Raw genomic sequence first — 13,315 nt, forward strand, 5'->3', positions numbered from 1 at the left:
GAGAAATAGGAGAAGTCAGAGAGACAATGTAGAAGCAGCTACCCGTTTAGGTCTTTAGATATTGGCTTTCTCTTAAAATTACCTTTAATTGAGTAAAGTAAGAGACATAATGTGCATATTTTGGGTTTGCAGTGTGCTATTTCAGTATTTTTATGCATTGTGTAATGATTTTGAGGGGTGACTAGAACATCAGTCTTAAAGATTGATCAGTCCCCCCCCTGCACCATTTTAGGCTTCCTCTTCTTTTTCTGTTTTGTTTGTTTTAATTTTTATTTTGAATTTTTGAATTTTATGGTACAACTCTACAGTCTGGGATTCCTCCCTTCCCAAATTTCCACCCCCGGACTGATTTTCCGCTATTGTTACAATAGTATAGTCCTAAAAAAAAAAAAAAAAAACAAAACCCCAAAACAATAGTATAGTCCTTCCTAAGGAGTCATGATTCCATCAGTCTGTTATTTAAGCGTGCCCCGACATTGCTGGTACAGACAGTCCAGCACCCATTGTGTAGACATGTCCAACAGTTTCATTGGGAGATCATCTTTGATTTGGAAGCAGGGATGCATATTATATTGTGTTCCCACCTCTGGATATGGTAGTCTCCATCACTCCATTACTATACATTCCCTTAAATGAGAAGCCATGAAATAAGGCCAACAACCGATATGAATTAGAACAACAACAAAAACAGAAAGTTATAGCACCATAGAGTCAAAAAAAAAAACAACATGGCACTGAATAGCCAACTCATGGGTGATATAAAAAAAAAAAAAGCCTCGGGCCTGGCGCGGTGGTGCAAGTGGTTAAAGGTCCTCGCCTTGCATGCCCGGGATCCCATATGGGCGCCGGTTCTATCCCGGCAGCCCCGCTTCCCTTCCAGCTCCCTGCTTGTGGCCTGGGAAAGCAGTCGAGGACGGCCCAAAGCTTTGGGAATCTGCACCCGCGTGGGAGACCTGGAAGAGGCTCCTGGCTTCGGATTGGCATAGTATCGGCCCGTTGCGCTCACTTGGGGAGTGAATCATCGGACGGAAGATCTTCCTGTCTGTCTCTCCTCTCTGTATATCCGCCTTTCCAATAAAAAAAAAAAAAGCCTCTTGGGTAAAATGATGTCGTCGTGTGATCCATAAGCCGGCGATGAATTAGGCAAGAGAAAAGAAAGTATTTGGAAGAAATGAAAATGAAATAAAAAACATCAAAACGCATGGGATGCAGCCAAAGAACAGTATGGAAAGGGTTACTGAACTTACAATTGGCATGATGGTTTCCTTATAGTAAAGAGAACATACAGTATTTGTCCTTTTGTGATTGACTTATTTCATTGAGCATAATGGTCTCTTGTTGGGACCAGCTAGTTGCAAATCGTATAATTTTATTCTTTTTAATGGCTAAGTAGTACTCTACAGAGTAGATGTTCAATAGTTTCTTTAACCTCTCCTCTTTGGATAGGCATCTGGATTGTTTCCATCCATGTCTTTGCTGTTATAGATTGTGTTGCTGTTAATATAGGATTACAGATCTCTTTCTCATATGCAGTTTTCATTTCTTTTGGGTATATACCTAGGAGCAGGACAGCTGGGTCATATGGCAGGTTTATTTGCAATTCTCCAAGCACTCTCCATACTGATTTCCATAGTGTTTATATTGGTCTACACTCCCACAGCAGTGAAGGAGAGGACCTTTCTCCCCACATCCATGCCAGCAGGTGTTGTTAGTAGAGGTCTGAATATAGGCAAATCTCACTGGAGTTAGATGGTACCTCAATGTGGTTTTCATTGGTATCTCCCTGATGGTTAGAGCCTGAGGCTGTGGACAGAGTTAAATTATGGTAGAAACAGCAGTTAGGTTACAGACATTGTAGCTTCTAGAAATTGAGTGGGTGGTTAATTTGGCCAACATGTTTGAGAAAGGCAATGCTAACAAAAGTGTTTAGGAGGGGGGTAAATTGATAGAATTGTTTTGGGGAACACTGGAATATCTGACAGTTTATGACAATTGTTTCATATCCAAATGTGCCCTTGGAAGCAACACAAGAGTATTCATAGGAGAATTATTTTGATGCAAAAGAAAACATTGAAAGGAAATTAGTTTTCATGTACTGGAGAAGTGACAAGTAAGTATTAATGTGTGGACTGGGCTACTGACTAGCGATTTTAATCTGAAGTAAAAAATGATTGAACAATATTAATTGTTTAATCAACATATTAATACTCAATGAATACTTAATTAATTAATGTGTATATTTAGTTTGCAAATATGTAAAACAACACTAATTATTTATGATACAACTAAGTGTAACAACACATTTGTATAGGATAAATAACATTATGACTAGTTAAGGGGCCAGTATTGCAGCATAGTGGGTAAAAGTCACTACCGTTGGCACCAGTATTCTGTTTGAATTGTGGTTCATGTTCCTACTGCTCCACTTCTGATCCAGCTGCCGGCAGTGGCATGAGAAAAAAAATCACAAGATGGTGGAATTATTTGGACCAGCCCTGATACTTATGTGAGAAACCTGTTTTAAGCTCCTGACTCCTGACTTTGGCCTCACCCAGACCTGGCTTGTGGGCCATTTGGAGAGTGAAGTAGTTGATGAAATCTCTCTCTCTCTCTCTCCCTCTCTGTAGCATTGCTTTTCAAACAAATAAATAAATGAATAAATAAAATGAATAGTTAAGGTGAGATTTGGAACTTCATACCTGTGAAAGACAAAGTATAAGGACTCCAGCTATTAATATAAGGATTGTTTTTCATGCCAATACTATGTATAGTCATTTATTTTCTGTTTTTAAAAAATAATTATTTATTTGTGTAATTTTTTACCTTCCCCATATCCCATTTCGTATCTCTGCTGCTAATTATTGGAGTTGCTTTCCAAATTATTTGTAGTTAATACCTACCTAAAGAGTCCTTAGACAGTGGACTGTGACGGGCCCTATGCTACTAAAACAGCAGGAATCTGGACTGGGAATACCTCAAAATTTCTTCGAGGATCTTCCCATTCGAGACACCGGACTCGGAGTCCTAACCAGGAAAAGACAGGACAAATCAAGCAACAACCTCAGCCATCTGTTGGCAGCAGAGACTGGGCAAATGGAGACCCTAGAAGGGACTGTGTCAATCAATGAACTCTTCAATGACTACATCATGATTGGGGTGGCGAGACTGGCAACGACCTATGAATGGTGAACTATTGGAACCACTTGATCGAGTATCTCGGAGCGTGCCCCACACCCGGGACTTGGGGTGGGCGGGAGACTGGGTGGGGCTTCTTCCTCTATATCCCCCTTTAGACCTTGACCCTTTTTTACCCCAATTAAATTTGTAAGGATAAAAAAAAAAAAAAGTCCTTGGAATCTTTATGGGGAGATGGTTCCATCTAGTGGAAAAAATATTACAAGTAACCTGTGAGATACTTCTTTTAGAGAGGAAGGATTAATAAGGCTAGTTATTCTGATAGCTCTTTATTTCAGCAAAATGTAGAAGATATTATGTCATTTACCTTGAGGTAATTATTGAGATAATTTTGTGAATCACCTAGAACATTTGAAAAACCTGTGTGACTCAGATGGGCCCTTATTTCTGTATAATTTGTATGTGTTTTATTTTGCAGAAAGAATTAAGCCTTCCAAGAAGAGGCAGCTTGTAAGTAGATTGATGTCACCATTATGACTATAATTATCCGTGTTTATAAATCTTTCTTGGGAACTGCTTTTAGTAACATTGGGAGGAATCCCATTCAGAAATATTTTTGTTTCCTGCTGCTATTTGTGCCAGGGGAGCCATCAGGCCAGCCACTCCTCCCACTGTTATCAAGTCCTCCCCCTTTCTCTTACCTTTCTTTCCGTAAACCTCTTTCCTATGTTAATTTTCACTAGCGTTGTTGAATAGCTGCCATATACATGTCTTATACTTGTGTTCTGGGATTTAGAATTTTAGTAGATTCAAAGTAAGAACGTAAAGATGTTTAAGTTGAAACTGTGTCTATAGAGATGAATTTTTCTGACAAGTTGGGGCAAGGGCGGCTAAATTTGGAGAGTAGGTTCCCAATATGCTCATTTTTATGCTGACTACAGAGGTAAGGGAGATTGATAAAAGCTGTTTGTCCCTAGATTTTAATTGCTTATACTTTCTTAAACTATTTTAAGAATTCTGTTGGAAGAGTATTGCAAATTTGACTTATCAGAGACATCTGGAATGCTTTGTACATGTTGGATTGCAAAAACCTATCACCATTAGGATTTACTAGTAGCCAAATTTGGGGAATACTAAAGAAAAAAGAACTATGACAAAAAACAATGGTTTGAAATTCTTCCTTAGAGAAATAAATGATATAATTATGGAGGAGGTCACAAGAATATTCATCTTTATTTACTAAGTATTCTTTCTATATACATCATATGTATTCTTAAAATGTATGGAGAATATGAATAGTGATTCCATCACTGTAATTTTAGAATTTTGTTTTGTAAAAAAAGTTCTAGAATACCTTGCCCTAGTTTTTGTACAACATTTTTGGCTAGCTTATGGAAGTTCATGCTAGAACTTTGATTATAAGGCAGAAAACACTTAAGATTCAGTCCTGACTGTTACTTTACCTTGCTTTGAAAACCTAGCCAGATGATTTGTATTTAACCCTTAGTTGCCTTGTGAACAAAATGAAGAACATGACACATGCTTTTCCTTCTTATTAAAGCTCTTAGAAGGATCACTTAGTGTTATGTGGTAATGATTCATTACTTATACAAGTAGTTTTATTCTGAGATGGGTTATTTTTAGGATTCTTATAAATATGTTGGGTTAACTTTAGGTCAGTTTTATTATTTAAGACCCCATATATTTCCTTTAAATTCAAGTTTAGCAGTAGATTTCAATTCTGGCTCCTCTAGTTTCGGAGTCTTCTGTAGCCTTGGGTGCTACTGATGCTACATTATCAGGGTCCCTGCTGGGGTGGTACTGGGCCAGCAGCTGCTTGTGCGACCCATGAGAGGAGTTGCTGGGAAGGAGGAAAAGAAGTTACACTTATTTTTATTTGATTGTGGAAAAACTTTTTAGTCACTTTGTTTTTAAACAATAAGAATTTTTTGTCTTATTGTTATTTTACGTTTCAAGTCTTTTATAACTGTTTAAAAATGTTTAATGGATGAGGATCCAAGATTTTCCCCCTTTTTTGATAAAGTAACTCATAGTTGAACATTTGATAATCTGGTAAATACAGATTAATTCCTACTGGGTGCTAGGAACAAATCTAAATTCTGAGACTGTAGGTTCAATTAGATGCATTGTTCTCTTTCGGAGAGCTTACATAGTTCAAAAAGCCAGAAATTCTCTAGTTCTTTAACACAAAAAATATCTTTCTTATCTCTAATACTGGAGCAGTGACGAAGATTTTGTTTTGGAAGGGAATGCAAAAACATGGATACTAATCTAGCTTCTGACACTGACAAGTCATATGTAGCTTTAAACAGGAAAGATCCTTTCTGCTGTTACAAGTGAGAGGATTAGCTACGTGATCTTTGTGCTTAGTCATCTGCCACAAGTAATTGAAGTTCCATGGCTCTTCTTCAGTATGGAGCTGGACAAGTCTTTGTAGAGAATATGCAGCAGAAAGCAAGGCACTATTATCATTTTTCAGGAAAGAAGTCAGAAAAGTAAGAGCGATAATACATGTGTTTGGATAAGCTTAATTTGTACTATAGTAAGTATGATAGATTCATGCTAGGAAAATAAGGGACTCAGGTTTGCTCCGTTGTTTCTTGTTCTTATTACCTGGACTAGAATGATCTGAAAGTATTTATTATTGTCTTCAGAGTCTCAGAAAGAGAGAGGCTTGTATTTATGTCCCTTGTGCCTCTTTTTTAGAATGGCTTCTGTAAGAACTGTTTTTACAGTTTGTGCTTCTGGGTATAAAGGTTAATATCCATTGGAATATTCTCTCATACTTTATGGACACTAAAAGCTGGAAGTTTGCAGCTAGTTTGGTGATCTGATGAGAAAAAGTTTAAGTTAGTTAATGTAAATTTGAAAATAGCTAAATAACATAAGTGAAGATAAGTAATTTTGGAGACTTGAGTTGTTATGCTTGCCCATGTGATGTGGTAGTTATTGTAAAGTAGACTTGTGGGATCTGTGTGATAGTGTGGTGGGCTGCTAGTGACTGATGTGAGTCCTGTCTGCTTTGTTTTGATCCAACTCTGTGCTAGGGCGACAGGGAGGGCGGTAAATGATGGCTCAAGTAGTTGGGCCACTACCGCCATGTGGGAGACTCAGGTCAAGTTACTGGCTCCTGGCTTCAATCAGACCCAGCCCCAATTACTCTGGCCATTTGGTGTGTGAACCAGATGGAAGAAGATCTTTCCAGCTTTAGTTCCAGTTCAATCTGTGATGCTCTGCCTTCCAAATAAACACATCTTTTTTTTAAAAAAGAATAGAAACTCAAAAATTAGTTTCTAGGTATTTGTGAAAGCATATGAACTACTTGGGCTTGAGATTCAGGCTCTACTATGTACTAGGTGCTTTTTGTTTGTTTGTTTGTTTGTTTTGGTAGAACAAGTTGTTGTCTTTTTGTTTGTAGTTTTACCTCTTTCCACTCTTTTGTTTATGTTTGTTATATGTGCATATACTGTTCTAGATACTAGAAACAGTAGTGACTAAAGCAGACAACGGAACTGCAGTCATGGTGTTTGCATTTTGTTCAAGAGAGACAGACAAACAGAAACATCTAGGACATGCTGTGTTGTACTGGGCGCTGTGAAGCAAAAATAAAGCCAAGTAGGAAGATAAGGTTGTATGTTTTTGTAGGAAGGGGGTTTAATTTTTAAATTGCATTGTCCAGGAATTAGGTTTCTCATTAAGGTGACATTTGGTAAGATCTGGAGTAAGTAGCTATGATCATATCAGGAAAGAGAATATGAAGAATGACAACATTCATGCCTGCCATGATGGGGCTTTGTTGGGACAGGTTGGTTATAAAAATTTTTTTGGCCTGGGTCATTCCACTTATTTAGATATGACTTCCTGGAATTAAATCATTTTCAACTTTAGAGAGCTATTTTAAGTTGAAACCCATCTGGGCCAATCTAGTCTAGAATATGAGGTATAGGGAAGTTTTTGATATCTTTGTTCAAAGTGAACACTTTTTATGTGTGCATGTGTTTGCTTAAACAAGCTGAGGAAAGCTGTGTTTTGTGTTTTCATAACTAGAACAAGTATGAGTGACTTCCTTTGTCTAGCTCTGTGGAGGTGGCCTTTTTTTTAACTGAGTTTTCATTGACTTGGGTAACTTTATTTACATTTCATATTGATTTTTTTTAGATTTCTGTTTCTATCGGAAAGTCAGATATACAGAGAGGAGGAGAGACAGAAAGGAAGATCTTCCATCCAATGATTCATTCCCCAAGTGACCGCAGTGGCCGGTGCTGCGCCCGTCCGAAGCCAGGAGCCCACAGCCTCTTCTGGGTCTCCTACATATATGCAGGTCCCAAGGCTTTGGGTTGTCCTTGACTGGTTTGCCAGGCCACAAGCAGGGATTTGGACGGGAAGCAGGGACTCCAAGATTAGAACCATTACCCATATGAAATCCTGGCACGTTCAAGGCTTGGACTTTAGCTGCTAGGCTACTGAGCCAGACCCCAATTGATTTCTTAAAGCCTGTATGCAATGAAACCATCTTAAAAAGCTTTATGAGGAATGAAAGATTTAATATTAAGTACATTGGTTTTTTCTTTTCTTTTTTTCTTCTTTTGCTTTTTTCTCATTTGGATTTCCAAATGATTGAGATTCCCTTTTGTGGGTAGAAGCCTTGCTTGTTCTTCTTCTTCTTCTTCTTTTTTTTTTTTTTAAGATTTATTTTGATTGCAAAGTCAGATACATAAAGAGGAGGAGACACAGAGAGGAAGATCTTTCATCCGATAATTCACGCCCCAAGTGACCACAACAGCCAGTGCTACGCCCATCCAAAGCCAGGAGCCAGGAACTTTGCCCTGGTCTCCCAGGAGGGTGCAGGGTTCCAAGACTTTGGGCTGTCCTTGACTGCTTTCCCAGGCCACAAGCAGGGAGCTGGATGGGAAGTGGGGCTGCCAGGATTAGAACTGGTGCCCATATGGGATCCCAGCATATTCACGGCAAGGACTTTAGCTGATAGGCCACCGTGCCAGTGCCCAAGGCCCTGCTTCTTTATGATCTTAAGTTTTAGCTCTTACAAGCAGAAAAAAACAGACTGGATGTTGAGTTGGTTTTTGTTCATTCAGAAATTTTAAGTCTCCATAAATACTCAGTTTGTCTGAGGAATGGTCCACCGCTTTAATGTCAGTAGCACAACAGATCCAGGTTGGTACCGTGACTGAGAGGTCTAATCCACCCAGAGTTACTGGGGATGGGGAATGTCCGCTGGATGTCATATTAGAAAACCCAATGTGGAGAAGAATGTCCTGAGGGTATTGCTTGAGCGATTTTGATAATTTTGAGACACTGTTGGTTTTGTTGCTCCTAAGGTTGAGAAAATCCTGCCAAGGTTCATTGGCTGACCATGCATCCATTCACCCAGACACTTGATAAGCCAAAGCTTATCAAGAGAGTTGTCTAAACTGCTCTGTGCTCTATCTCTGACATTGCACTCAACAGCCTCTGCAGGTCTAAATGGGCTGGCCATCTTGTTCCCCACATACACCTGGGGATGCTGTCCACTGCAGAGATATCAGAAATTGAGGAGGACGCCTGACACATGCATGTGGTCCAAGCTTGAACCACAAATCCTATGATCTTCCCTGTGACCGAAGTTTTCAGTCTAGTCGTCCCTTAGGAACCTCACCTGGTATGATATTAGACCTGAGTCTTGCATGTGCTAGCCAGCGGAGGATCCAGTGTAGTCCATCACACATTGGTGATTGGAGCTGCCTAGTCAATTCCATACCCAGTCCCATGTGCTATGCAAACTGATGAATGCTGGGTTGGCCCAGCCCTACGCAGCCTGCCATTGGTCTGGCTGTTGTGCACACTAGCAGAAACTGTAGCCTAGTTGGGGCAAACCCCAATACCCCACCCCAGACCCACCCACTGCCCCAGTCCTTGCACATGCCAATATGTATAGCAGACTAGTTTGGTCCATGCCACATCCCAATCAGGCTCTCATATAACACCTATTGGTCTTCCAGCTTAGTCCACATATATGCTGACAGGTACTGCCCCCTTGTCCAGCCCTGGCTCTCATGCATTCCAGTGGAAGCTGCATCCCAACAGAGGAGTTCCCACAGTTTCCGCACTAGGCTTTCAGTCCTGGATCTTGCACTTTGTAAGGGTTATTGCAGTCCAGTCTGACAAAATGGGCGCCCTGTCCCAGCATTTGTCAGTGATGTTGCAGGAGGTGGCTTCTTTTTGGTAACTCCTTTCGTGTAATAAGGTGGTTCTGCTGTGAATGTCATCACCAATACCTAGGTTGCACGCTTGAGAGCTACATGTCAATGATGTGTGTGTCCCTACTTCCTCACAAAAGTCAAGCTTTTCCAATTTGCAAGGCAACTTAAGGCAGTTGCCCTTTCATATAGCTAAATGCCTTGCTTTATTTCTTAGAGGTATGAGCACTGGACTGTTGGAGTGTAGAGATAGCTTGTGCTGTGGTTGGAGTGTGTGTGAATTTTGATGTTGCTTGCTTTTATTTTTAGGGCCCCAAGCATAGTTGTCCTTTTGTATTGTTGATTTATTCATTTGGGCAGTAGCCTAGGACACCAAATATTGGATGAAAGTGAGTGTCTTGTGTCTGTTGTGATGGGCAGTGGGCATGAAAGAACGCTTGGGGCTTGAGGATGTGACATGGCAAAGTTTATCCTAATGAAACTGCCTTAGCACTGTGTACTTTCCTACTCTGATGGAACTTGATGCCTTGATCTGTGATTCTGGACAATGTGCTGAGAAGAGATACCACCTGCTACAATTATATAATTACCCCTTTTAGAGGTATCAGTGGTGTCTGTTGCAACTGACACTGGGTTCAGTTACAACAGTTCCTGTGGATCTTTGAAAATCAGGAAGTTTGGGGAGCTTTATGTGCTGTGAATCCAGAGTGCTAGCTTTATATTACATTTGCAAGTGTATTTTTTTAAATTGGTCATATAGAAACGGATCTCATAGAGTCTCCAGTTGCCTGGTAGGAACGCAGAGGTTGATAGAGTTTGGTACTGATAGCATATCAACAATTCTCATGAAATTTTGTACTAGAACCTGGTTAAAAAACGAACACATGGGGCCAATGTGGTGGCTTAACAAGTTAATCCTCCACCTCAAGGCATTGGCAGCCCAAATGGGCACTGGTTTGTGTCTCAACTGTTTTACTTTCCATCCAGCTCTGTGCTTGTTGCCTGAGAAAGCAGCAGAGGTGGGCTCAGGTCTTTGGGCCCCTGTACCCACCAGGGAGAACCAGAAAAAGCTCTTGTCTCCTGACTTCATATCAGCTCTACTTGGCTGTTGTGGCCATTTAGGAAGTAAACCAGTGGATGGACATCTTTCTGCCTCTCCTCTGTAAATCTCCTTTCCAAGTAAAAATAAAATTTTTTTTCTTTAAAAAATGAGCATAGTTGTGTATGTAGAAATGTCTCTACATAGTAACTGAAGCTCCTTGAGAGCTCATTTTTGTTACTTTCCTCAAAGCAGGCAGTTATTTTGGCCTGTTCATAACATTTTTACAGCCTAGGATGAAAACACAGAAGTAGAATGGTTTATAATTTTTAAGTGGAACTAACCAACTGTAAAATGAAAGGTGTTCTCTTGCTACAGTGAGAAGCATTTCTAGTTTCAAAATAAGAAATTAAAAAATGCATGCATGGGAAATCAGACCTGATGGAATCAAATTTTAAAATAATAATAATGATAATAAATAGATATTAAAAATGCATGGAGAGTTTCTAGGTTTTTTTTAAATGCACATATTAAATACTTAACTTATTACTAGTAAGGGAAATAGGCCAATCCAATAGCCAGTTCAAATGGGAATGAAAAAAGCAGTTACTTAGAATCCAGAAATGTTAAAATAAATTTTTAAATGATTACCAAATGTTACTATTCCACAGGGAAAAGGGAAGTCAGTTGAACCTCCACTGCACAAAATTTAATTGTATGCAGATAAGGATTATTTTGCATTGTTATAAGTTCCATTTAACTTGCAGATTAATAAAATGCATCAGGCAATAGAAGCAATAGAAGACTGAAACAAAATAATGTGAGATAATTTTCTCTAAACATTGCATCGTATTTCCTCAGATATACCCCATATAGCGAATAATTTGTCTTCTCTTTCTTCCCTCTCTTCCTGATTCCCCACTCCCCTACTGCCCCCACTTTTTGGTAGCTTATTAATTTCCTTATAGCCTCATGCCTTTTTAAAATAATCTCAAGCAATTTTGGCCTAATTATTTATGTAGTGTATCGTGACTTCTATTATTTGTAGAATATTACAAGCTTAGAAATTAAGCTAAAATATTCTTTCAGATTTTATTGACAGTACCTGTGACTTTGGATGAATCCCTCTGTTGCCAAGATCTCCAAAATATCCTAGGATCCTGGAATTGCCGAGATGTAACCTTTCTTTCCATGTGTAAACTAGACCTTGTAAAGCCAGTTGCTGAGCTGTTTTTCCTGAGAGGCTTCTATATGGTATTAGATCCATAAGTCAGCTATAATTGTTTAACACTGCTTATTAAACCTGATTAAGTCTGCATCACTCTCAAATGTGACATTTCAGGCAAGTCCTTAGTTGAATGGCCATTTTCTTACGGTCATGTTCTGGTGAAAAAGAATGAATTTTCATCAAGCCTATTCAGATAACTGTGTTGTCTTATAAAAGTAAGGCTTCCCAGGCTGAGCTGATTGTTTCTCCTGGTGCAAGCATAAAATAGAGTGGGTGAGGGTTGGTTGGGCTTTGCCACAGCATCAGCTGGCAGAAGCTGGCATTGGGTTCAATTCTGTCAAGTTAAACTGCAGAACCACCTGAAGAGTGCATAATGTGGGAGTAGGAGTGGCCTATGAGGGAAATAGTGGGCTCATTCCTCTTGGGTTACCACTCCCACTGGAGGGCAGAAACACCAGGACAGGGGCTGGGGTGGCTAGACAGAAGGGCACCCATCAGCATGTGTGTGGGCTGGATAGTGGAGCTGGTTGGATTGAACTAGGCTTCAATGACCATTGACATGTGTGAGAGCTGAATGAGATGTGGGACAGACTGGACTAGTCTGCGGCACATACTGGCAAGCATGGGAACCAGGATAGGGGGTAGGCCTGGTGGAGGCTATGGGGGGTCACTTCGATTAGGCTGCAGCTCCCACTGGTTTATGTGAGGGCCGAGTGTGTGCTGGGTAGACACCAATGGACTGCAACACCCATTGGTTCCAGTGGAAGACAGTGCTGAACCAACCCAGCAATTGCAACCGCCAGCTAATTGGGGCGATGGACTGTACTGAGCCCTGTACTTTTCAAGTACACACAAGAATCTGGTCTGGGTTCACCTCAGACAAAATTTCTTTAGGGATCCCCTCAATCGAAACTGCTGGACTCAGATCCCTAACCATGAAAAGACAGAGGACAGAGCAAATCAATAAACTACACCTGCCATATGTTGGCAGTGAAAAACAGGGCAAACGGAGACTCTAAGATGGACTATGTCAATCAGTGGATTCTTCAGTGACCTCATTGTGCTTGGAATGGCAAGACTTGGAGCAATTCATAACTGTTGAACTATCAAAACCACTTGAGCAAGACCCTCAGAACATGCCCCACATCGGGGACCTGGGATGATGGGTGGGAGACTGGGTTGGGCTTCTCCCTTTACCTCCCCCTTTTCCCCAGATATGGTAAAGAAATGTGGAAATGATAGTCTTACCCACTTTTCTGTAGCCCTTGAACCTTTGTGCCCTAATTAACTATGTAATGATTGTCAAAAATATAATTTAAAAAAAAAAGAGAAAGCAAGGCTCCTCACCAAAATTTTCTCACTTGCTGGTTGGAGATGAGTTGTTGAGACTCAACTATGTTTAGGAATGTGTTATTTTATAGGAGCTTAGATTGCTTAAAAATGAGTAGAATTGGCTGTTGTATATCTAGAAACAGATATTAAGACAATGTTATAAACAAGTGGTTAAGTCATTGTCCATTGTCCTGTGTATAGTAGTTCTCATTCCATTGGACGTTAGGTTTGTCGTCTGCTTCTTGACTGAAAAAGGATTCTGGAAATAGTGACTCAGTCCACTGGAATGGTCTGGAAGATGCCCAGTTGTCCAAGCAATGCAATTGGAAACCTGTACCCAGTCTATTCTTGACATGTCAATAGTTT

General features: G+C 40.1%; 1 protein-coding gene across 3 annotated transcripts in view; it reads left to right on the forward strand.

The window, feature by feature from the left end:
* MAST2 (microtubule associated serine/threonine kinase 2) overlaps positions 1 to 13,315 on the forward strand; it is a 170,964-nt gene that overhangs the window by 72,442 nt on the left and 85,207 nt on the right. For all 3 annotated transcript variants that reach the window (XM_040977770.1, XM_040977771.1, XM_040977769.1), the window contains exon 4: positions 3,614 to 3,645. In XM_040977770.1, the coding sequence (XP_040833704.1) occupies positions 3,614 to 3,645 (32 nt within the window). The remainder of the gene's footprint in view (positions 1 to 3,613; positions 3,646 to 13,315) is intronic.

The sequence above is a fragment of the Ochotona curzoniae genome, unplaced genomic scaffold, assembly GCF_017591425.1.
Source record: "Ochotona curzoniae isolate NIBS_2020 unplaced genomic scaffold, NIBS_Ocur_1.0 contig_2855, whole genome shotgun sequence".
Lineage (NCBI taxonomy): Eukaryota > Metazoa > Chordata > Mammalia > Lagomorpha > Ochotonidae > Ochotona > Ochotona curzoniae.